General features: G+C 43.6%; 1 protein-coding gene across 4 annotated transcripts in view; it reads left to right on the top strand.

Annotated features, from left to right (window-relative positions):
* The window catches only part of LOC111868666 (espin), a 209,187-nt gene that overhangs the window by 125,515 nt on the left and 58,734 nt on the right, over nt 1-24,938 (top strand). For all 4 annotated transcript variants that reach the window (XM_023859543.2, XM_023859541.2, XM_023859542.2 and 1 more), the window contains 3 exons: nt 10,026-10,209; nt 18,020-18,202; nt 18,446-18,538. In XM_023859543.2, coding sequence (XP_023715311.1) covers nt 10,026-10,209; nt 18,020-18,202; nt 18,446-18,538 — 460 coding nt within the window. The remainder of the gene's footprint in view (nt 1-10,025; nt 10,210-18,019; nt 18,203-18,445; nt 18,539-24,938) is intronic.

The raw sequence follows: 24,938 nt of genomic DNA, 5'->3' as shown, positions 1-24,938 counted from the left end.
ATATTGTTGAATGATTCACAGGTTCTTTTAAGGTTAAAGCTTTAAAAAACACGAGAAATCCGGTCAGTGTAAAAGAAAAGTTTTAGAATTGAATGAAATGAATGATTTGATAATACTCAACATGAATGGCTGAAGTATGGAAGATTTTGAAGCAACTCTATGTGTATTCTCGCACAGAGTGGTCTCACGCACGTCAAGTTTACTTGCATTCATCACATCCGGTATGGCTGCCGGAAGTAAAGATGAGCACTGCCATGACTGACTACGGTGGTCGTAACTGATGCACATTTTGTAATACATTTTATTGTATCTGGCTCATAGAATTTTTGACAATTTGCCCAACTCTGTAGCGGTACGTAGTTGGTTGAGGCACTATGCTACAAGCCGGAGGGTCGTAGGTTCGATTCCCGATGAGGCAATCCTTCCAGCCACACTGTGACCATGGGGTCGACTCAGCCTCTAACAGAAATGAGTACCAGGAATCTTCTCGGGGGTAAAGGGCGGCCGGCGCGTAAGGCTGACAACCACACCGCAATCTGTGAGCCGATTGTATAAAAGATTTGTGAGCCTCGAAGTCTCACAACCCGATGGGACTCCACGGTCTGTTACAGGGATGGCTTTAGCTTACCTCACGGCCATCTGTGAGCCGATTCTCTAGAAAATGTGAAAGCCTCGGTGTCTCACAAACCTATGGGCCTCCACGGTCTGTTACAGGGATAGCTCTAGCTTAACTCACGGCCATCTTGAGCCGGTTGTCTAGAAAATGTGGGAGCCTCGGTGTCTCACAAACCTATGGGCCTTCACGGTCTGTTACAGAGATATCTTTAGCTTACCTCACGGCCATCTTGAGCCGACTGTCTAGAAAATGTGGGAGCCTCGGTGTCTCACAAACCTATGGGCCTCCACGGTCTGTTACAGGGACAGCTTTAGCTTACCTCACGGCCATCTTGAGCCGATTGTCTAGACAATGTGGGAGCATCAGCGTCTCACAAACCTATGGGCCTCCACGTCCTGTACAGTGTAGCTTCACCTGTATTTGCCGACGCTTCCAGTCGCCCAGCCTCTGTAGCGTTGAATGCTGGGATGATTAGTGGATGATGAATTGAAAATAATGCGGAAGGAGCCGGTCGTGGCCGCTCTCAAACTACTTCCTCGGTATTCTCTTGAAGGGACTGAGGAAGACCACTAGCTCCATAGCTAGTGGTCCATTAGAAAATGGCGTCCGTATGACTTGCAGAAATGTACATAATGTGTACAAGGTGCAAATATAAGTTGATCGGCCACCGAGAAATTTAGCCCAAGTGTTAATTCCTGTGACTTGTTTTCTGAAAATGTCCAGTTCGGATCTTCGGTGAGTACTTGGGGTGACTACTGCAGTGTTTTTAAGAATGTCTAAAATCTGTGAACGAACAAGTGCAGAAATGATTCGGAAATTTGTGGACATTTTCACAATAGATCAGGGGACAGTACAAGGAATCACAGTCCGACAAGTTTTGGTGATCTCTCGTATCAGTAATGAGCAGGGATTGTTACGAATTCTGTTTTTAGTGAAGATGTGATCGCTTGAGTTCGCGACCTCTCAAATCCAACTCGGAGTCCCAAGTGAAAACATTTGACAAGAGGGCTACATTCTTCCGCGTGTTATGAAAGCTTCTAGAGGACAGTGGGGGAGGCAGGGAGAGAGAACACTTCACTCAGTGCAATGATGAAGCAGCTGCCAGCTGCAATTTTCGCTAGGGACTTCTCAGAAGTACTTCTGACGTGCAGAATTCCAGCGCCAAATGGAAGAAGATACGGGCAATGCTTTCTCTTCAGAGCGAAAAGGCGGAAAATGCTGACACAGCACCAAATTTTATTAGGAAGTGTCACCACGGTTCAATTACCCCAATACCTTGAAGGGCACACCATGACGATGAATTGTATAATACATGGCTGGGCAGGTCTGCTTTTTGTCTTAGTACCTTAGTAACTATAAAAATACTTTATATATATAGATATAAATATCTTGGCTGCAATAATCAGATCTATGCCGCACAAAGCACACGAATATCAAATGAATCCATTAGGTTCAAAAACTTTTCTCAGAGTTACTGTGTTTTTGGACTTCGTCCATCGTCCTGTTTTAAAGAAACTAGAAAACAGAACGTTTCGGGAATTGGATCTGTTTGCGTCCTCAGGTGAGGGGGGAGGCACCTACTCTGTTGAATCCCTTAGAAAGAGCTAACCTCAATCACAGATTCATAATGTGTATATATTAACCGTCTTTTAGTGCATACAATTGTGACTTGTCACTTCACACTACATGTTTCTGCATCATTCTGCCATCCTCAGGTGTATTAATCACGTTAAACCATTGCACTGCCTGCCATCAAGTGTCCATTTATAAAATGATATGAAATGTGTGTTCGTCGTTGTTCAATAATAAAATTTATATATTAAAACTTGTTAAGATCTATCATCTTACATGTCGTATATCAAACTCGTGTGTAACGCCATTCATCCGCTATGGGAGTCGTTCTTCTTATGTTTTGATTGTGTATATATTGTGTCTTTCTTATGTGGCCATCACCTGGATAATAGGAACATATGCAATACAAATTCTGATAAAGCAGGCACATATGTGGAAGGAGGATAGAAAGAGAGGTAGAAATTTATGCTACAAACATAGACAAGAAAACAAAGACGATGAGCATCAATGCATAGAAAGAACTGGAAAATTCGTGAAGACATGTAGTGCCTACCACTAGCGCCATCTGTGGAGTAAAACTTGAACACTTGAGACTAAACCCCATGATGAATCTGTCTTGTCATACAGATCTTCTCTTTGAGTTGGTAACCTCATTACTGGCAAGGAGGATCCAGATAGGTGAAATGTCCAAACTGGGTTGGCTGATTTGATTGGTTAAGCATGCCATATGGGCCTATTCCTTGTGTTTCATAAACCTGGTGCTAGTTTTCATTTCCAAAATCCTACCATCATCCCAGCCTACCCTGTGCTCATCCTCATAGCCATGTTGGGCTAACTTTGATTTTTCTAGAAGACTCTCTTTTAGACTGCCTATGTCACAGAGTCACATGGCTAGAGGTCTGCCTCTTTCGCCAATATGGATTCTGCCACATTCACAAGGAATACTGTAGACTCACTGTGCCGTCTCTTGCGGATCTCTTTCCGGCCTGGTTTTCATGAGTGAACTTCTAAGACTGTATTCAGTTTCTAGAAAAGCGGACGATGGTCAAAGTCCAAAACCCAGTAACTCTGAGTGTTAACACCATCGTCAGAACCCTTAAGAATATACTTCAAGTACATTTATTTAAATGTTATACGTTTTAACGTTACGTACAAAAAATAGAACTTTCCCTTTATTGAGACATTCTTCCTCTGTTCACATGTCTCTCTCTGGGCGCGCAAAGTAAGTCAAGAACGGATAAACCGGTTTAAATTCGCTTTGATGTTGGTGAAATTTATACGAAATTTGTTGGAGCCATTTTAATTTACATGGAACATGTTTAAGACCGATGTGCATTTTTGTGTGCATCCTGAATTAAAAAATGCTTATCGGAGTGAGAAACGTTTCGAAAAAAAGCTGTAGAGAAAACTGAAACACTCGTTTAGCTGCCCAATGAGTTTTTGCTGCACCTGTTAACGGCATTAGGGATAACTGGACAAGGAAAGCGAACGCACAAGAATCGTCACGCTATGCGTATATTTCGCAACTTTGTGATGCAAAAACAACATGGCGGCTGTACTGAATGTGAAATTAACTTTCGGCTCATTGTCTCCAACCAATGAATCGTTGGAGTCAGGCGTGCAAAATTCTGTATCATGATATCTCGTAACTTTAGCTATGAAATGTATGTGAAATTTTCATTATATGTTAACAGTTACAGATATGAGAACAGTGCGAATTTGTGAAGTTATGTATGACAAATTTAAAGTAATTGGAACGTATTAGGTAGGTCGTGAATTGTGCATCATAAGATAAATGAATTATATTTCCTTTCATGAGTTGTATTACGACACTTTCAGCATCTAGTGCCGAGTGTTAGAATGACTGAAGAATTGTAAAATAATTGGAGGAAATCTGTTGTGGTCTAATCGAGGTACTCCCCCGGAATTCGCCTGTAAGGACGGAGGAAACCCACGAAAAGCATCAGCAAGGACAGAAAAATATCCCTAATACAAATCTAGAATGATACCGCTGAGCTAATTCACTGAGCAGCTTCTATTATAACATTAACTAATTAATTAATTAAGTCACCATGTACGCATTGACAAAACGACCACCATCAGCGTGTAAACACCTGAAAATTCTCTTGACACCTGTCGATGGAGATCATTTGTAAAATACATTATTATGTAGTAACATATTTAATATTATAATTCATTCATCTTTGTGGTACAGTACTGATGATCCAGTTTGTATAGCTAATTTACTCCTTATTCCTTTCCCCTGCTGTCCTCTGGGAACCTTTACGACAAGTGTCCATTCTTAGCTACTGCACTCCTTTTAAATTCACATGTTCAATTTCGAATCTCACTAATCATTCTTTCCATCTTTCCATTTTCCAGCTGTCTCAGTCTCGGCATTTCCCCATCATACCCTCTGGCTTCTTCAAAAAATGTTATATTTTAGCGTCCTGTTGCACTGATTCATGTCCACGATTTATTCTGACCGTCTTACAGTGCATACATTTATTCACCTTACTCTTCTCTCTTACACTACATGTTTCAGCACTAAAGTGCCATCTTCAGGTGTTTTTCGATGTACGTCGAACTACTTCAGTGCATGCCCTGTTGTCTTTATACTAAAATAACTAAAATATATATTCGTCATATATATTGATAAATTTTAAATATTGAAAATATTAAAACTGTTCAGGATTTGTCATCCTTATGTCGTATCTCAATACGCGAGTCACACCTATCTTCTTCTATCGGAGTATTCTTCCTAGTTTCATGTGTGTATTGTGCTTTGTGTTGTGTCTTGCTCCTGTGAATGTGTGTGTTATACTGCTGGGCCTGCTGGGTATCTGTGTCTTTTAAAAAATTCTCTCAGCCACTCTTATTTCATCCATTCTAATAACATGATCCAAACACTTCGAAATTCTACTTCTAATGTCCGCTGCCGGACTCAGGGTTTCTAAGTATGTAATTTCCCTCATTTCCTTGTTCATTCCAGTTCCCCAAACCCCTTGTTAGTCAAAGGTCCAAACACAATCCTCAACGTTACTTGTCTCACTTTCTTAACATAAATTTATCCTGTACAGTCTTGGACTAATTTTCACATTTATAAAAGAAGTTACAGCTATCCCTGTAACAGACCGTGGAGGCCCGTAGGGTTGTGACACGTCGGGACTTACTCAGTTTTTAGACAGTCGGCTCACAGATGGCGGTAAGGTTGTCAGCCTTAAGCGCCTACTGCCCATTACCCCCAGGAAGATTCCTTGTATTTCTTTCTGTTAGAGGCTGAATCGATCCTAGGGCCATGCTGCGACTGGAAGGCTTCTAACTGAAAAATCCCTCATCAGGAATCGAACCCGCCCGACCTTCCAGCTTGCAACATAGTGCCTTAACAAACTATGCTACTACGTGCCCCCCCCCCGCATTTTCACGTTTACTCGTCACGAATATTTTTAGCATTTCTTTGCAAGTTTTGTGTCATTATGGGCACCGTTATATACTTAAAGTATAGTCTTATAAATGAACACGCCCTCTTATACTCACGAATCTGTAATTATGAAGTTATTGTTTTTGCTCTTATTACGATATTGATAAGACCGTTTGATATGTAGCAAGAGACAGGAGACCTTTCTAGAAGTTCTTATTCTGGTCCCGAGTAAAACGACCACACCCAAGCCAACTGCACGTTCAGTTCAATTCGGAGTCATTTCCGTTGTTAAACCCGTGCCGCCTTGTAGCCGTACCCCTGTGGTTCTCGCCTATGTAAACCCATAAGTGATTAAAATCTAAAAGGCTTCGACGGCAGTGTATAACACTGGAATTACTGGGTTTTTGGACTTTGTCTATCGTCCGGTATACTAGTGAACCCAACTTTTTTAAACTGGATCTGTTTCCGCCCACAGGTGAGGGGGGGGGGCGACACGCTCTGCTGGTCTGTTAGAAAGAGCTAACCGCAATCACTGGACAGTCTGTATCAGAGTCCGATTTACTGTAAGACGGGCGGTTTACCGCCAATCAGTTCATCTTGGCGCTAAGCTCGAGACTCACGACCACAGATTTTTTTTTCCAATTGAACACCTGCGGTTATAATATCCTCTCTGACGACAGGATGTGTCTGTCCTTTACAATTGCTGTGAGCGCAGTCATTCTTGGGTCTGTGTCGAGCGGAACTCATGAATATACTATACTGTCTCTGATTCGAGACTTCCCCAACCTGGAGGGCCAGGTCCTCGTATTTATATCCCCCAGGAAAGGGGTGGCCCAGTTATACCCCCAGGCACTGGGTTCCCTTTTCGTCTCCTTCAACGACTCGCAGAGCTACCGTGGAGGTATTCGAAAAAGCCTCCACACCACAACCGCAATCTATGTCGAATCGAGTCTAGTCGAGTCGACTCTTATGTTAGGACCGACGGTCAGTCAGCCAGTGTGTCTTGGAATAAAGCACCCATATGTGGCTTAACAACCAGATTTTTATTACTATCAGACAGTTATCGGGTTTGCTAACGTGGGGCACTCTCTCTCTCTCTCTCTCTCTCTCTCTGACGTGAGGACGGGTCTGTCGTTTACAATTGCTGCTGGCCAGCACAGTCAATCTCGGGTAATATCCGAAAAGTTTACCACTGTGAGACCCGGAGTTCGTTAATATCCAAGCGAAAGTTTGGCTCATGGATCGCATGGACACGCGCCGAGAGGGCCCGCTCTGTTTGTCCTGAAAGTAGCGCGTGTCTGAACACGGCGCAGGCTCGACAATACGAACTGACTACAGCGCTGTGTGTTCTGATTTTCTTGACGTTCAGAATACTGGACTTCAAACAAAATAATTCAAATATTGTTTTAGTAAAATTATTAATTCGACAGATTATAGGTACGTTTTACCTTGCAAACAGCGATTGACTAGAAGCCGTGCTGGGGACAAGCCGTAACCAGGTTACACCTTTCACTACATAGAGAGGCATACCATTAACATATGTAATTATGTGTAATTAATTGAAGCTAGTAAGGAGGTTGGTCTAGAAGTAAACGCAGAAAAAACTTGGTATATGTTGCTTTCTCGTCATCAGAATGCAGGGCAAAATAGTGACATAAAGATAGCTAACAAATGTTTTGAAAATGTGGCACAGTTCAAGAATTCGGGAAAGACAGAAACAAATCAAAATTTGAAATTAAAAGGAGACTTAATTCGGGTAATGCTTGTTACCATTCAGTCCAGAACCTTTTGTCTTCTCGTCTACAGCCTAAAAACATAAAAATTAGAATATACAGAAATTATATTACCCTATGGTTCTGTGTGGGTGTGAAACTTTGTCTCTGACATTAAGGGAGGAACATAGACTGAGGGTGTTGAGGAGAATATTGGGGCCAAAGAGAGATGGAGCGACAGGAGGTTGGAGAAAACTGCGTAATGAGGAGCTTTATAACTTGTACTTTTCTTCAAGTATAATTAGAATGATCAAGTCAAGTAGGATGAGGTTGGCAGGGCATGTAGCACGAATGGGGGAGACAAGGAATGCGTATAGGATATTGGTGGGAAAGCCAGAAGGAAAGAGACCATAGGGAAGAGCAAGGCATAGGTGGGTGGAAAATGGATCACAGAAAAATAATGCGGTGGTATGGACTGGATTGATCTGACTCATGATAGGGACCAGTTGGAGGGCTCTTGTGAACACGTCAATGAAACTTCGTGTTCGATAAAATCCTGGGAAGTTCTTGGATGCCTGCAGAACTAGCGGCTGCTCAAGAAGGGCTTAGCTCCATGAAGTTAGTTAATTATGCTTGTAATATCTGGAGGTGCTTGTGTTTCCCTCTATCGTTGTAGGCAAAACTCGGTAAAGACGTTCCCGCGGCAACGAAGAATTTTTGGAGCCATAATTTTGTAACGGTCCGTGACGTATCTAAGGAATGTAGCTGATTTGTTCTTTCCATAACTTCTTGTTTGGTATCCCTATAATCCACAGGCTCTGCGTGTAACTTTCAGTCCTCTAGTGTCAGAAATCTGCTATACATATTTTATTTCAAAAAGTACTGAAAGGATTTCGGCTACATTTTGTACGAGTTGTTTACACTAAAATGACATTCACTGCAATCTTAAAGTTCTAAAATCTAAAATAGAGCTTACGTTAGATACGAAGTAACCAGCTGGTCATGAATAATAATTACACGACATAAAATAATTATGGACTTATTAATGGATACTAGTCTCATTACAAATATTTTTAAGAGCACGATTCACTCAGTCGTTATAGCATCTATGCTACGGCCTGGGAACAAAGGGATCGGTGTTCCATTTCCAGCAAACTCAAAAAATCTTTCTCTGTTTCACAGCATCCATCTCCTACCCAGCGTCCTATCCAGTGGGTCCTGGGTTGAAAGCTGTCGGGACATGATATTGACCACTCATCTTCATATATTACCTTATTGATGAATGCATGAAGATAAATCTCCACTTCCTCGTACGTCTTCATGGTATGATTCTCAGTTAATGATATATAGGATATACTTAAAATGGTACAAAATGAATAAATATTGTACGCGTCGTTCGTTATTTTCTTCTGAAATCCCTAAAAATGTGTATAGAATTCACTAACTCGTTCTAAAGGTACTTAACTTTTAATTTTCACTAAATTTACATGTGATCGCATGGAATTTAAAGAATGGTACCATGAATTTAAAAAATTTGCACTTATAATTTCAGCCTTTAGGAATAGCATCGCAAAATTACACTTATATTCAATACACCGTTCAAGAGAAATTAATAATAATGTATTGAAACTTTGACTTTTACTCGATTTGGAAGCTATCCGTTGTAGAAGTGCGACAACGTTGGACACGGTTACAAAGTAGCGTAGCAGAAACTACAGCGAGTTTCTTCTTTTCTCTCAACTTTTCTTATGTGCGAGTTTTTACTTATATGTAGGAGTACTTTTAGTCACTATTCCTCCTTTCTAACCGTAAGCTGCTTTTGGCAGCACTGGAGAGATGAAATACTCCGTATGGTACCAACGCAAGGAAAACAAAATTTTCCCATTCAATCTGCACTGGACGGAGTGGGAAAATTTGTTTTTCTTGTGTTGGTACCATACAGAGAATCTAATCTCTCTAGTGATAATTTCCAGCTTGATAGTTCTCTGGAGCAAGACCTCATACGTGTAGAGATTTTAATATTCTAGTGTTTTGTCTTAGCTCTCGCAGATGGTTTGTGCTGTTCTTGGCTTGTATACCCTAAGTTGGTGCTGGTACAGGTGTCCGGAGATGGGGACTAGCTCTGTCGATTGGGCCCAACTGAGTAGGCGTTACCTGATGTTGGAGACAGAATCCAGTCTCCGAAACGTTGTGTTTTAAATATAAACAAGACGGCGTTTTAGATAAAAACATGACGATGGATAATGTCCAGAAACATAACATTTGTACTAATTCACAATCGTCACAGATTTCTAGATCTCATTTACACAGTCTAGTGTTCTCAGTCTGTTACTAGAAGTTTCCAGGTAACTGCCCCAACAATGGCTATCCCTCTGCCCCCTGGTTCATATCCTCTCTTCATAGACTCCCATACAAAACTGATTACTGATTGTAACCTTTTCCCTCGGCACAGACTACATAGAAAACACAGCTTTTCTATTGTTGTGTTCGTGTCTGTTGCTGCGGTAACGTGTTTACTGAGCCGATGCCCAGAAACGGCCCTGGTATATCCGCCAATCTTGCTGTCGTTGCATAGCAACGGCTCCCTCTACGAGAAACCTTAGTTGATCGTCTTGGTTCGCATGATTCCGAAGTGATCGGTATACTGTGGCTTGTAAGTCCGGAGAACTTGTCGATTCATGGCAATTCGTGTTATGTATTTCAGCGCGAACACGCAGATGGACAACGACGTGACGCCGGTATACCTGGCCGCCCAGGAGGGTCACCTGGAAGTACTCAAGTTTCTGGTTACCGAGGCGGGCGGTTCGCTCTACGTACGCGCCAAGGACGGCATGGCGCCGGTTCATGCCGCGTCGCAGATGGGTTGCCTTGGTTGCCTCAAATGGATGGTAAGTCTTGCTGGCCTAGCAAGTGCAAATATGGGCATGCGTTCGCAGTGCTTGATGGCTTGCGACATCCGAGTGACTTGCTGTGAAGATTTCATCAATTTCAGTCGTGTTTGTTCCGAACATGTCATGCTTAGTATTGTATTTCCATTCAATTACACTGCGAGGCGTCTCGCTAGGGGAGCCTTGCTTCGTTACAGCTCCATATCAGTATCCGCTCTGAAGGACTCAATCTAGGATGTGGGCAAACAAGAAAGACAGAGGCTCTCATTGTCTCCTGGGATGTGGGAACCTGCTGCTTCCATCGTCATTATAGAAGAGTAAACTGAGAGGGGGGGAAAGGTGATACTGGTGCCCTGAGCGAACCAATAGGGGAATGGGGAACAATGAAATGGCCGAGTGACCAGCAGGAAGTCAGAAGAAGCAAGCAGTACGTGTGATGTAATGTGATCGTACTCGCAGTAAAGAGATGAGTGAAGGGGTCCGGTCAAGTGACGCCAGCCTAGACGCAGTTAGTGCGCCATCTGCAGTCTCGCCTGTCCCGCCAGTGAGCAGCTTGCCGGGCTTCTCGCCTTACCTTCCTTTTTATCTTCTGTTTCGTTTCGCCGTGATGTGCGTGGTGTGTGGACATGTTTCTGTGACACTCCTGCATGTCCTGTCATCCTGGTTGGTTCAGGTGTACAGATTCCAGAGCAACTCGATGAGCTCTCTAACCGACACTCCCCAGCATAAGCGCCGATCCGGGCGGCGGGCACAGGCTTCCTTCCCCGTACACTTTCGAAAGTGAATGATAATAAATCAAGAACGAGAGAATTACAGTTTTTAGTAGTTATTTTTAAAATCATTGCTCTTTTACGCTCAGTATTCTGGGGGTAATCGGTAAAAATATTCTTAAAAGGGGTCAACTGAAGTTTATAACTTATAAGCAAAATTTCTGGCCGTCTCCCATGGCAACCTGGATGACTCCTCTTGGAAAAATTCATGTTGGCCCCCGTCCTAACTATAGGAGTTCTCGCAGTGGTTCCCAAATTGGGCTGTACCGCCTCCTGGGGTCAGGGGGCTTACCCAAGGGAGCGCTGAGAGGTAAGGGGGGCGCTGGTAGCGGGCTCCTCCAAGCGCGTTGTTCGATTATTTACGATTGGAGTGAGTTCAGGCCAGACATTGGGAAACTGGATCACTTCATGAAGACCATCCATCGCATTAAGAATTTAGTAACAGGGAACTCACTCACTCATGGAACTGACTCCATCTTGAGAACCTGCCAATTGTGTAGCTACTCAAGAACTTCCCAGCATTTTATGGAACCTGAAGGTTCATTGCCGTGTTCGCAAGAGCCCTCCAGCGATTCCCATCCTGAGCCAGATCAACCCAATCCATACCATCCTATCCTATCTCTATAAGATCCATTTTAATATTGTCCACCGACCTATACCTTGGTCTTCCCAATGGTCTCCTTCCTTCCGGCTTTCCCACCAATATCCTACAGGCATTTCTTCTAGCCCCATTCTTGCTACATGCCCTGACAACCTCATCCTCCTTGGCTTGAGCATTCTAATTATACTTGGAGAAGCGTACAAGTTAAGAAGCTCCTAATTATGCAGTTTTCTACAACAGGAACTGTAAAGTAGTTATTAAACATAATATTTTATTTTGTTGTTATTATCTTCCCTAGTAGGTTGCGGAAGCAGCTATTCTGAAGAATGCTTTTAATAGGGAAGGGAGGGGACATGGGTTTGAGTTTGTGGCCCGAAACCGGGACCAGTGAGTTACCGTTTCTCTGGCTACTCATGCTCAGGTAGGAGAAAGCAAGGAGGGGGAGGTTCTGAAAACAGTGATGCGCATGTGCGGGTATTGTACTATCCATTCCAAAAACATCTGCTGCAAGTCGCGTGGCATACTGACGGAATTCATGTATTTACTTAGTTGTGAACCGATACTACTCCCGTCTTCACCCTACCACCTACAACCATCGTGAAGTCGGGAGCGGTTCATCATCCCAGGCTCTCGCGTCGTGTTTACAATACTCCCTAAGGTCGTCGCAGGGAATCCAAGGTCGCAGCGGAGGGCCTTACTGAAGTTAATGACTGACCAGATAACAATAACAAGATTTAATAAACACAAACACAATATAACTCACTGCAAGAATATACAAAATATATAACCCAATAGACATGGCTGATTTGCCCTATACTGATCCAGTTCGCGGCATCAACTCAGCGACATGCCCAGTTCCACTGGCCCACCGACATTATGAACGGAAGTCACTTCCTGATCAGCCACAGGCGGCCCCAAGGAAGATATATACGTAAAAATGCTAACTAAACCACTCGCGTATCGCCGCCATACTTATCCCCTGATAGCTGGCGACTGCGGCCAGCCCCCGACTACGCCGAAACCAAATTTAGAAAAAAAAAACTCCGCTGAACTGAAATTTAAAAATTACTCCCGCTGGTCCGCCAGACGTCCTCGCCCAAGTGGATCCACTTATCAGACTAACCCCTCCGCTCCCAAACATACTTATTTCCGAGACACAGGGGTAGAAAGGGTGGGAAAATAACGTGGTATTGGGGTAGAGGGGGAAGGGGTAAATTCTAGGACCTCGGGCGAAGGGTAGCGTGGGAGATATGGCTGGAAGCCATTACGTCACGGAAGGAGCCATTGCTTTAGCACGGCTCAGTTGTATACCTGTGACAACGACGAGCCTTATTCTGATGGCAAGCGATTGATCAGAATCAGAATTAGTCCAGCTGCTTGCATAGCAGAAGTGCAGTAAGATATTGTCTTTACAGAAAATATTATCGTTTGTTTTCAGATAAAAATCATATAAATCTCTGTGCCATGCTTGCATGATATCACAGCTAATGTTATCACAACTGTACGTAGCTCTCGGAGAGAACAGAACCGGAAAGTCATCTTCTCGCTCTGTCAGCGAAAGTATTGCATTCAAATGTTTGTCATCTCTGCTTTTTGCTCATGCATTGTGCTGTGGAAGCGCTGTGCAAGCACTGGAGCTCGTTACGCATGCGTGAACTTTCGGGAGGCTAAAAAAGATGACCTAAAACTGCAACAATGAAGGGCTCTGAGAGGCTCAAATTAAACCCGTGTAACTGATGTAGAGCATGCTTAAGTATATGCATGGACAGGTGTATTCAGTTCGGTTCCTCACACAGGTTTCTTTCTAATTTTGTACGTAATAAAAAGGGACATGTTACAGTCACAGTACTCGCCGTTTGAAAGTATCAGATGACGTTACGGTCGAATTTGTCAGCTCCACAGAATGGCCGCCAAATTCTCCGGGTATAAATTCGTTGGTGTACAGACACGTGATAGAGCCGTCCCAGCCCCCGGTGAGGTTGTGAAACTTGAGGCTCCCGCTTTTTCTAGACAGTACTCTTGAGGTAGCGTTGAGGTTGTCAGCCTTACACCCCGTCCGCTTTTTAGCCCCAAGAAGATTCCTGGTACTCATTTCTGTTCGCGGCTGAGTGCACCCCAGGGCCATAATGCTCCTGGAAGGATTAGTTCAATTGAAAAATTCAATAGCCTCATCGGGAATGGAACCCGCGACCTTCCGGCTTGTAGCATAGTGCCTCAATCAACTACGTTACCGGGTGTCTCGAAGTAATCGGTGCCTGGTACAAAATTGAAATATTCTGTTTTGGGGGGGGGCAACAGGCAAATTCGTCTACAATATTGTGTTTACTCTGTTTAAAACTCTGCGGTATTATGATAAAGGAATTAAGGTGAAAAAAGGTAAAGTTGTTCCTGTGCTTCACTAATTAAGCACTACGTCATGAAGGAGTATGGGGGAGTGGATGTATAGATCCACAGTTTCTTGACATTGGCAATAGCTGGAGGTAAGTGGTCAGCTTCACGCTTTACCCCCGGGAAAGAGCCCCCGGTACCCATTAAGTAGGAGGCTGGATGGGCTCCAGAGCCGGTCTCGACGACGTGAAGAAGAGAAAATTCTTGACCCAACTGGGACTGGAACTCCGACCCCTCGGTCATCCAGCCCGTAGCCAGTCGCTATACCGAATGCGCCTTCCGGGCTGTTTATGATAAAGAAATACATTTTTAAAAATAATTTTAATTTTACATATTAATATTTGCACATCTTATTCAACTTCCAGTTTTTCCCAAAAATAAAGCTAGGAGCAGATGCGAGGCTCCCCCCCCCACCCCACCGCAGACTCGAATGGTCGAGTTGGTGAAAACTGAATAAAACGCGAGAAAATTCATTTTTTTATTTGTGTACATTTCTTAGTGTATTTAGTTTTGCAGTTCTGGGATGTGACGCCTTATAATCTGGTAGATAATACGTACCATCGTTTCGTTGGATATTACTGCCTTCATTTTCAGGATGTTCTCAAAATTTAGCTTGGTACCGGTGTTCAGGAGGAATCCTTGGTCTCCATATTAGGAGTAACTTAAATACGTAATTCGGTAAATACGTACCGATGAATTTGATTTGTTTCATTCTGTTCCGTCACACTAACAATTGCAAAGACAAAACAACTCCGTCCAGTGTGACTATTTAAGTTTTTACTACTTGAAAACTTAGCACCCTTACATGTTTCGGTCCTTATGGACCATCATCAGAGGGAACATCAATACTTATTCGGAAACTACTATCAAAATGGGTGTCTTGAGTGCTAAAATACATATACACACAATGCCTACAATGCACAATATACTCGTACACAAAATCCAAATTTTCCACAACCACAGCAGTTTCCTGGTATATTAAAGTTTTTAAAACTTTGTTGTTTAAGTTAAAATTTATAAACCAAGTAGGTTCGTGTTCCTTCTCCTATCGTCTTAAATAGTCACACTGGACGGAGTTGTTTTGTCTTTGTAAGTACCGATGTTTCGAAGGAATCTTCTACCTCCATCTTCAATGTATCGCTCAAGTCATCTATGACTTGGGATCACTTTCATTTCAAGACCAGTGCATTTCGGTGATCAAATGCGAGAGGAGAAATCACCAGGAAGCTAGTGATTACAGTTCGTGGGAGGGATACAACTGGCCATGGTACTTAACAATTCTGTCTTCGAGATACTGGGAAACCATTCGACATCGATTTCATTTTATTGATCTGATATTCGATCGGCGACCACCGAATAGAATTTCTCCCGTACGATTGCAACGTAAATTTAATTGATTACTGCACTCGTGGATCACTTAATTGTTTAACGGTATAAAACTAACAGATAATAAGAGACAGCAAATTAAACAAAAATTCATACATATAGGATCATAACTGATATACGGTAACACATTTAATCAGCAATGCTGAGGCATGTGATTAGAATGGATCGAATAAAAGTAATATGGGGAAAGTTGTCCCTGTTCTTAAGTAATTAAGCATTACGTTATGTAGACGTATGGGGGAATGGATGTATACATCCACGTATTCTTTATCTTAAGTACTGATTCGAGAGTAAGAGTGGCTAAAGGAATTATAAAAACAAACGAGAAGATGGAAGAAAAGTGTAAGAGCCTAGACTGAGATGACTGGAAGATGTCGAGTATGATTTACGAGAGCGTAAATTGAAGACATGAATTCGAAGACGAGTAATAAAAAAAAAACTCCGTGATTTTAATCCGCAAGTGAACTATACCAACCGAGCGACCACCGCTTGTCGGCGAAGTTTAGTGCCAACTTTGCGGATGGAGGTTGTCGCGTGGTCAGCGCAACGAATCCCCACAACCGTTAATTTCGGTTTTCTAGACCGGACGAAGACGAGTAATATTGTCATAATTTAGGGGTGTGACTATAGACGGGGTTTGGATATAGGTGAGTGGATTTATTTACCACTTATACACACGACTCGAAACTACAAACACTTACAGTGCTATCGCTAATCTACACACTTTACAAATCACTCCACTCTAAGTTTTTCCAGCCTGCCGTATCTTCACTAGTCGTTACTTGATAACAGCTCTTAACACCGGAGATTCTTCAGCTTCTCTGGTCACGCCGCTGCCCACTGGTTAACACTCCACATTTGAACTTTCAACATAATTATGGCACCACCTCTTCTCAGCCTCCCTTGCAGAACTCAACTCTCAACCGACGACTGGGTCAGAGTCAAGAGTCAAGGGTCAGGGCCAGGGTCACTTTACGACGGGCGGTTTACCGCCAATTAGTTCATGTTGACAAAACCCTTGAAACTCACGACCAGTACTGAACACTTGCAATTATAGTCCTTATATAGCATGCTCTCTGACGAGATAATGGGTATGCCGTTTACAATTGCTGCTGGTCCTTGTCAGCGCAGTCATTTTCAGGTCCGAGCCCTGTGGGACTCATGACCACATTTACTCTTTCAGATTCGAGACTTCCCCAACCTGGGGGCCCAGGTCCCTGTATTTATACCCACAAGAACAGGGTCATCCAGTTATAACCCCAGGCACTGGGTTACGACTGGCTCGCTCCAGTTGTCTCCCTTATAGCCCCTTTACACGGACGGAGTATACCCTCAACTTTAAGACCGAGGATGTAATAATGCGCTGCCTGCTATAGCACACTGTAAAGGGGAGGTGATAGATTAGTATTGCAGCAAAGGTGGGAGGTTAAGACGGAAGGAACTCGGAGAAAGCCCTCCTCCAGTGGCACATCCTCCGCCAGAAATTCCGCATGAATTCGCCCTGGACTGAACTCTAGGGCCCGAGGTGAGAATCTGTCGTCCAGCCGCCTTGACTATAGCACGGCCCTGCAAAGTAAACTGATTGGTCAGAATAATTACCGCTAAGAGATTGCTTAATGATGAGCAATGGTGCACATTCCCTTCCCTCGACATCTTATATCGCCCACTTTCTATTTCTTTTATATCCTTTTTTTTTTTTCAAACGAATTCAGAGTGACCTCGCGTAACCCCCGATGAAATATCTTAATGTGGATTTCGATGGGCGTTGTGAGATATGAGGTTTTTACAGAGATAATTATAAACGTTATTATCTTCTGGGATGTAAGGCCGTGTATCCTGGTAGATTGTTACTAACGATTCGAGGTTCCTACTGCCTCCATCCTCAGGATAGCAGAGTGGACGCTGCGTAGACTATTCTCAAAATAGACGCCTAACGTGGTAGATTTCGGGTTCTCAGGATGATGACTATGGTTACTTCTTTCGTGGGTTATATAACGACATCTTCAGTGTCGAGATTCTGCAGCTTCTGGCGGTTGTACGAGAGATGAAATATGGATTGAAGAGGATCTGTAAGGAAACGATTGTGGTCTAAGACAGGTGCGATCCTGGAATTTGCTTGGAGAAACTGAAAAGAAGCCATGAAAAACTTCAGCAAGAATAGTCTGTACCGTCCGAAGTCGCGGGTTCGATTCCCGATTAGGTCATTGGATTTTCTCAATTGACCTAATCCTTCCAGCCGCGCTGTGGCCCTGGAGTCGACTCAGCCTCTAACAGAAATGAGAATCTTCCTGGGAATAAAGGGCGTCCGGCAGGCAGGAGCACAACGCTGACAATCTCACCGCCATCTGTGAGCCGATTGTCTAGAACATATGGAAGCCTCGATGTCTCGCAACCCTATGGGCCTCCACGGCCTCTTACAAGGATAGATTTACCTTTTCTACCATCTAAAATGCGAATAGAACGACTCCCGAGTACAAGTCTAAGGCGTTACCACTGGACCATCTTGTTCAGTGGTGATTATGAGGGTTGTTACCTTGTGCGTTGTGACGTCGTGTAGTCTGGTACAAACCTTTCCAAGGAACCCCTTGTCTCCACTGCTAGGACTCAGTTGCAGGGTACGTCCCGTTCCGACGCTGAGCCGCAAGGCGTCTTTTCTTTGCTGCAGGTGCAGGAGCAAGGCGTGGACCCAAACTTGCTCGACGGAGACGGCGCGACGCCACTCCACTTCGCTGCCAGCCGAGGTCACGTGGAGACTGTGCGCTGGCTGCTACGTCACGGTGCTCGCCTCGTGCTCGACAAGTTCGGCAAAAGCCCCATCAACGACGCCGCCGAGAACCAGCAGGTGGAGGTGCGTCTCCCGTGACTCGTACACTTCTTGAAGATTTATGTGTTTGGGGGATGTGACGCCATGTAGTCTGGTAGATGGTGATACTTACCGTGCTAACTTTAAAATAGCAGACAGGCAGGCCTAGAAATTTAGGGGCACGGCGGGGGAACCTGAAGCCTTCATATTCAATGTCGAATTATTATTTTTCGTGGCGTCACATCTCACTGTGAGACCCCCACATTTCAAATGCACCATTTGTTTCAGTGCCTCAACATCCTGGTTCAACACGGCGCCACTCCTGAAGTTAGGCACAAACCGACAGGGTGCAGTTGCTGCAAAGGCGATTCGCAGGAGAAGGTAAGTGGTGCTCCAGTGTAACAACATCAGTCAGAAGGAAACCTTTACTTCTTCTTCTTCTTCCTCCCCACTTTTGCTCCAAAGAAACGCGTTACGTCTCCATTTGATCTCGCCGTATTCCCCTTGACCGCCACAATCCTCTCCTTTCGTGCGGTTTCTATTTCGTTATTAATTTAATAATTCTGTTTTCCTTCATAATTAAAAAAGATACATGTCATTTAGGAAGGCAGATGGGTCACTTGTCTGTTCAGAAAAAATTGACAGTTTCTTCGAACCTGCATTATTACGTTCAAAAACAAGTACAACTTCTGAGTCTTCTATCGACGAATAAACGTACTGTCTTCTCATAGTTTTTAAATAAAGGCCTACAATCAGTATGACTGCTTAGATGGGGGATCAGCCCGTCGTAAGGGCGCTACCTGTACGCAGGACAACACCAGCACAGAATAAACGCACACAATACAGACATCCATGCCTCAAGTGGGATTCGAACTCACGATCCCAGCGTCAGACCGCGCGACCACTATGATCGACATACACATTCATCACAGGATTCTAACTCCTGTCTGTCTTTATAGGAGCGAACTCTGGAGGACAGGGCAATGAGTAGTCCACCGCCACGTGTCTTATTTACAGACGTCCTGTCAGGACGGAAAACTGTATAGCAGTCAGGAAATAAATTTTGGTCAGAACAGAGATCGTTTAGCCATGTCTCAGTCAAATAATACAATATTATAGTCCGTAGAGCAGACATTTGCATAAATTTCCGAGTTTCTTAGTCCTAAGACTATCATTTTGGTAATAAATATCTAAACTATTTCCAGGATGGGTGTGAGACCTGACAGAACAACCTGTTTTGATGTCAAGCTTGCTAACCATTAACTGAATACAGAAGCGTCCACTCCTTGGGCAATGACATTGTTTACCTTCTTTACAGAATTGCCTTCAAGTTCAGGGGCGGCTAAGTAGGGGGACGAAGGCTACCTGCACCAGGAGAAGTAGTACGAGACGCAACTAGTGCCTCGACAGTATAAATCTGATCAGGGCTTAATCTCCCGTAATAATTAGCGATTAAACAGCCGTTGGGCTAGACTCAAGTATCATTAATAAGATGGAAATCATCTTCTGGAACAGAGACACGAAATTTATAGTTCGCGCAGTTGCGTCTTCAGGGTTTCGTTATCGATTCTAAGTTGTTGCACTTCACTGCTAAGCTTGGACACCATCACACCTAAAGACTGTACCGTCTCCATGGTACAGATGCCATTTGTGCAAACAGCTTCCAGCTGCACGCTGAGAGAATCTTTATCCCAAATACGCGAAGCAGTACACTGAATTTCTGTGGATAATGTTTCCTTCTGGTTACTCTTAGAGAAGGAATGCTCGTTTGCGGTATCCCCCTTAAGTTTCTTGCAGTTGTCACACTTGTAAGCGGATGCACTCGCACTGGTCTCTGACGTAGAAGTCTGCAGACAATTACAATGAAAGCGCGAAGCTCAGTCGCCACACCGAATGAACTTTTGCTTATCACCAGGGCCCGGATTTTGATGACCTGAAAATATTTAAAAAATGAGCGAAAAAAATTCAGAAAACTGACCCAAAAATGTAATATGCATGGCCCGGATTTTGATAACCTGAAAATATCCAAAAAATGACCGAAAGAATCCAGAAAAATGACCTGAAGGAGAAAAGAAAGAACACTTCGCTTCCATGTTATTCACATTTCAGAAAACATATGAAGAAAAATTCCCTAAAATGGCCAAAAATGAGAAGAAATACCCTTAAAAGTCCAAAAATTACCCCCAAAATGAAAAAATGACCTTAAACCTAAACATGTCAAAAAATGACAAAAAATTACCTATAAAATTTACATTTCTGTAACCAGCAGCTCATATCCGAGATTTATATATTTAAGAGCATCGCATAGGATACAAGAAAAAAAAAGATGACATGCCATCAAAATTCGGGCCCTGCTTATCACAAACTGCACACAGATCCTTACTGGCCATGTCTAACCAGCAGCAGGCCTGTACACACAGGCGGGAGCCCAAGCACGACACGTCTGCACACCTCGAGATTCTGATAATTAAATGTGTCATGACTGCAATTAAGTAATAAGGAAACAGGACCGAAACGCAGTGCAACCCGTTGACGTGTCTGCCACCTGCAGACCTGCACTCTATTGGTCACTGTTATTCCTGATCCAATTGCAGCCTTATCTCGAGCTGATCTGCTGAGTAAGGAATTCCTGTTGCTGGTACACTGGCTTGTAATATGAGAGCAGAGTATAGCAGGAGACAAATTAGGCTTATCTTATCTTAACTAAAATTCGAGGGCATCCTCTCCAGTTTTAATTGCACGCTTTATACGCCTAAGTTCAGTGATTACAAATAGCGAACTCTTTGTTCTTGCATTCTACATGTTCTGCCTTTGTCTCATGCGTCACAGTTCTGTGGATGTCTACTGGCAGGCTACTTGCGCTACTCAGGACACTTCTACAGTGTTAATACCGCCCTCTCTCACACACTCATGGAAATAATGTAACGGCGAAACGTTGGTTCTGAAATTAACACAATTCCCAGTTACTACAGCAATGAATTTCCAAGCGTTAACACGCTGCATGAATACATGTTATGTAGTAGGTCAGGAACGAGCCGGCATTCTTTTGTTTCTATGTATCATGTCTATTTTGTGAGTATTTATAACAACATTGACAAAGATTTTGCTTCCTGTGTGGAGGCGGGTAAGAATACCTCGACCACGGCTCTGCAACACGCTGCCTGTGGTTACAACAGGACCGCCCTCTCACTGGAGGACATAAATACAGGGACTTGGTCCTCCAGGTTGGGAAATGAACGCAAGGCTGACGACCTTTCTGTGTAAAATAAAAATATTGTCGCGATATCCGGTCAAGTNTTTTCTCCGAGTACTTCGGTTTCCCCTGCTAATCTCCATTCCACCAAATTCTCCGTCATCATAATCACCCGGGGCAGGTACAACAGGCCAATCAGTGGCCTCCGAGCCGAGTGGACTCAGTTGGACTCCACCTCCCACTAAGCGAATCAGTCATTCTAAGCAAAAGGTGTATACATACTTGTGTCCTATTCCGAACGGTTTCCGAAATAGAGCTACTTCACTGTGCAGTTCCAAAATTGTTGATAAGAGAGAGATATTACGTACTGTTTCTAATACCCATATTTATTGTTCAAATAAGAAAAGTTGGTACAGTTCACCTAGTATAATACATTTTCTGAAATTCCGCCGTCAACATCAATGCACTTTGCAACTCGTGTGAGGACATGATGTGTTGCTTGTCTGTACGGTGTACAGTGAAATAACTCTATCTCGGAAACTGTTCGGAATAGGACACATGTACGTATGTAATTTTTTGCTTAGAATGACTGATAATATGACCCCCCCCACCCCAGAATATTTACCTTTCCTCCGGGGACACTCTGTATAGTTTATACGTAACACCGGCGGATCTCCTTGGTTTACTGCGAAAGTTTGCGCTAGGTGCCTGAAGATAACACATATGACGAAACATATTGTCCTAGACAGCAAACTCCACCATCTGGGAATAGTGTTGTGTTGACAGCAGTAAAACATTATCTATATTGAAAAATGTGTCAAATTCAGTATAGAAAAAGCAGTTCATATCGTAAATGTCATTGGTCTCGGTGTACTTTCAATGCAGACCACGCAGTGCGTTTCGTAAAATTACGGAAATGTCAGCAGACTCACCATACTTTCACCGCCTACATGGTCAGCATTGTCAGCATTGTCAGTCTCAGCAGAGGCAGAGCCTGCAACTGTTACACAATGGGTACACAGTTCGGCTCCTAGCCACGCTGTACAGTGATAGAGTTGCATCAGTTTTCTGAATGAAACCGCGAGTTCATAACCGCAGCGAATACATTAAAGCCAATCATACGTGAGATCCTGTTAATTTTTAAATGCCAAGCCCACCCATAAAACCGCCTGTTAGAAGTTCGAAATGTGTTTATGTGTAAATGCAGTTGCACATAAAAACCTACAATATTTTTTTCTAATGACGTTGAAACGGCAACAGAAATATTTCATTTGAAAGCTCATTCTTTCCTCTAAACATAGGTATGTCGCCCTTAATGCCATCTGTTGGCGCAACTCAAGCACCGCGACCCGATCTAACCTGTACTTGCCGTGGAAAGGGTCAAAATAAGTTGACAAATCAACAGTCTCTCTCTCTCTCTCTCTCTCCTCTTGCTCCCACTTTGGAGCATAGGGCTGATTTCTCAGTTTTATGACCATTTTACAGACGGTAGGACTCCATGGACGGGTGATCAGCTCGTCGCAAGGCAAATTAAGGTCGAGGGCACACCAAGGGAACTGGCAACCGCAACGCAACCGCGATTTCCAAGAATTGTTATCGGCCTGATTTGAACACGTGTTAGTGAATGGAGCAGGGCAAATTGAGGAAACGGCAACGCAACTCGAGGAAAGACTGAGAAACTCAATTTCTAGGAAACGGAACATGCCAGTCTTCTCATAACTGCGTTTCCGCGTGGTTTCCTAGTATCAACTGTTCTGTAACGTGCTTCAGTGATTCATGTTGACGAAGCTGATAATTTTGTTTGTGTGCAGTTAATTCAGCAAAAGCGACTCAGACTATGCTAGGCAGGGCAAAATAAATTTGGCTTGGGAAAGAATTTCTCATGAGACGAAGGAATCTTGTTCCAGGTTAAGGTTTTTCGAAACAATATAAGCGCCTCAGTTTAGATTGTTACAGAAGAATGGATGCACCCAAATCTTTCCCTGATATTGTATTTAAGTATCCTGCTGCATTAATATATCGTTTATCCCTTTATCGTTATCCACCCCCTTATTGACATGGTTCTTGATTAAAATCGCGAGGACTTCACCTTTAACTTAATACAGAATTATATTTTATTTTAATATAAGCCGGGGTAGCTCAGTCGCTGTACTGACTAGGATATATGCCGGACGGCCGAGGTATCACGATTCGATTCCTGCCAGGTGCAAGAGCTTCGTATCCTCCCCACAGCATCCAGACTGACTTTGGGACCCACAGTGCCTCCTTGTTCGATGGGTACCCGGGATTCTTCCCGCGGGGATAAGGCGACCGAGGCGTGAAGTTCACCGCTCACCTCCAACTAGTGCTGAGTCTAAGAATGGTTGCATCTTCCCCATATGCTTCATCGTATTGTCTTTAATTAAGCACTGTGACGTCTTCACCTGAATGTAAAATTAATTGATGACTGTGATCAAGCTAAAATGGCTGATGGTTTTGAGTGTCGAAGAGCCCAGTAAATTTTGAAGTGAACGAGAAAGCTGTATTGGATTTGAAACTCTCGTAGCGGTTACTACCGCACTACACGGTGTCAAGTCCCAGAAGTTAGTGCTCTCTGTTACAATTTGCGGTCTGACCTGTCACCACCGGCTGGACAATTACGGTTCCAGGAGGGACAGAAATTTTATTCTTCTTCATTATATTAGGGCCCGCTGTTGTCAGGTTAAACGGCCGGATCGTGAAGCCGATTATGGCCTCCGCCTATTATCAAGGCATAGAATCTCTGGAGCTGTACCCCGATTCTCTTCACGTGCTCGCGTTGCATGGTACGCATGAAAACTTATTACCCTCATATGGTTAACTTCTATGTTATGACACAGTATAGTCTAGTACGTGGTTACAAATGTTTCGGGTAATATACTACCTCCATCTTCATGATATAATTTGACCTCTTACTTTTACTAGCTTTTGACCGACTCCGTGTTGTAGTGGTCAGACTTCTTGGCTACAGATCCAGAGGTCTGGGTTCGATTCCCGACCCTTCCAGATTTTCTGAGAATTAGTGGGTCTTTAACGGGGTACACTCAGCCTCGTGAGGATAATTGAGGAGCTATTTCAAGGAAATAGAAGCTCCTGTCTAGAAAATCGAGATTAACGGCCTTGGGGATCCGTTGCGCTGACCATGTGACACTCTCTATCCGCAAAATTTGACAATAACTTCTCCGACAAGCGGCGGTCACTCACTCGGCATAGTCGCTATTCTTTTTTATTCGCATAGTGGGGGGTGGAGTCCAGCTGTGTCCACTCGGCACGTCGGCCACTGTTTGGTCTGTTGTACTTGCCCCGGGTTTTTATGATGATGGAGAATTTGGTGGAATGAAGATTGGCAAGGGAAACTGAAGTACTCGGAGAAAACCTGCCCCAGCGCCACTTTGTCCACCACAAATCCCACTTGACCAGAACCGGGCCGCCGCGGTGGGAATCCAGCGACTAACCGCTTGACCTATGGCTCGGCCTAGCCCGTCGCTATGTCGACTGAGCTATCCCTGTTCAGAGAGAAATATGTAAATAGATAAATGTGTTGGATTGTAAAAGAATTTTCCTTGAATT

This window comes from Cryptotermes secundus, unplaced genomic scaffold, assembly GCF_002891405.2.
Source record: "Cryptotermes secundus unplaced genomic scaffold, Csec_1.0 scaffold791, whole genome shotgun sequence".
Lineage (NCBI taxonomy): Eukaryota > Metazoa > Arthropoda > Insecta > Blattodea > Kalotermitidae > Cryptotermes > Cryptotermes secundus.
Note: the sequence above shows the minus strand (reverse complement) of the source record. Positions and strands in the feature narration are given on the sequence as shown.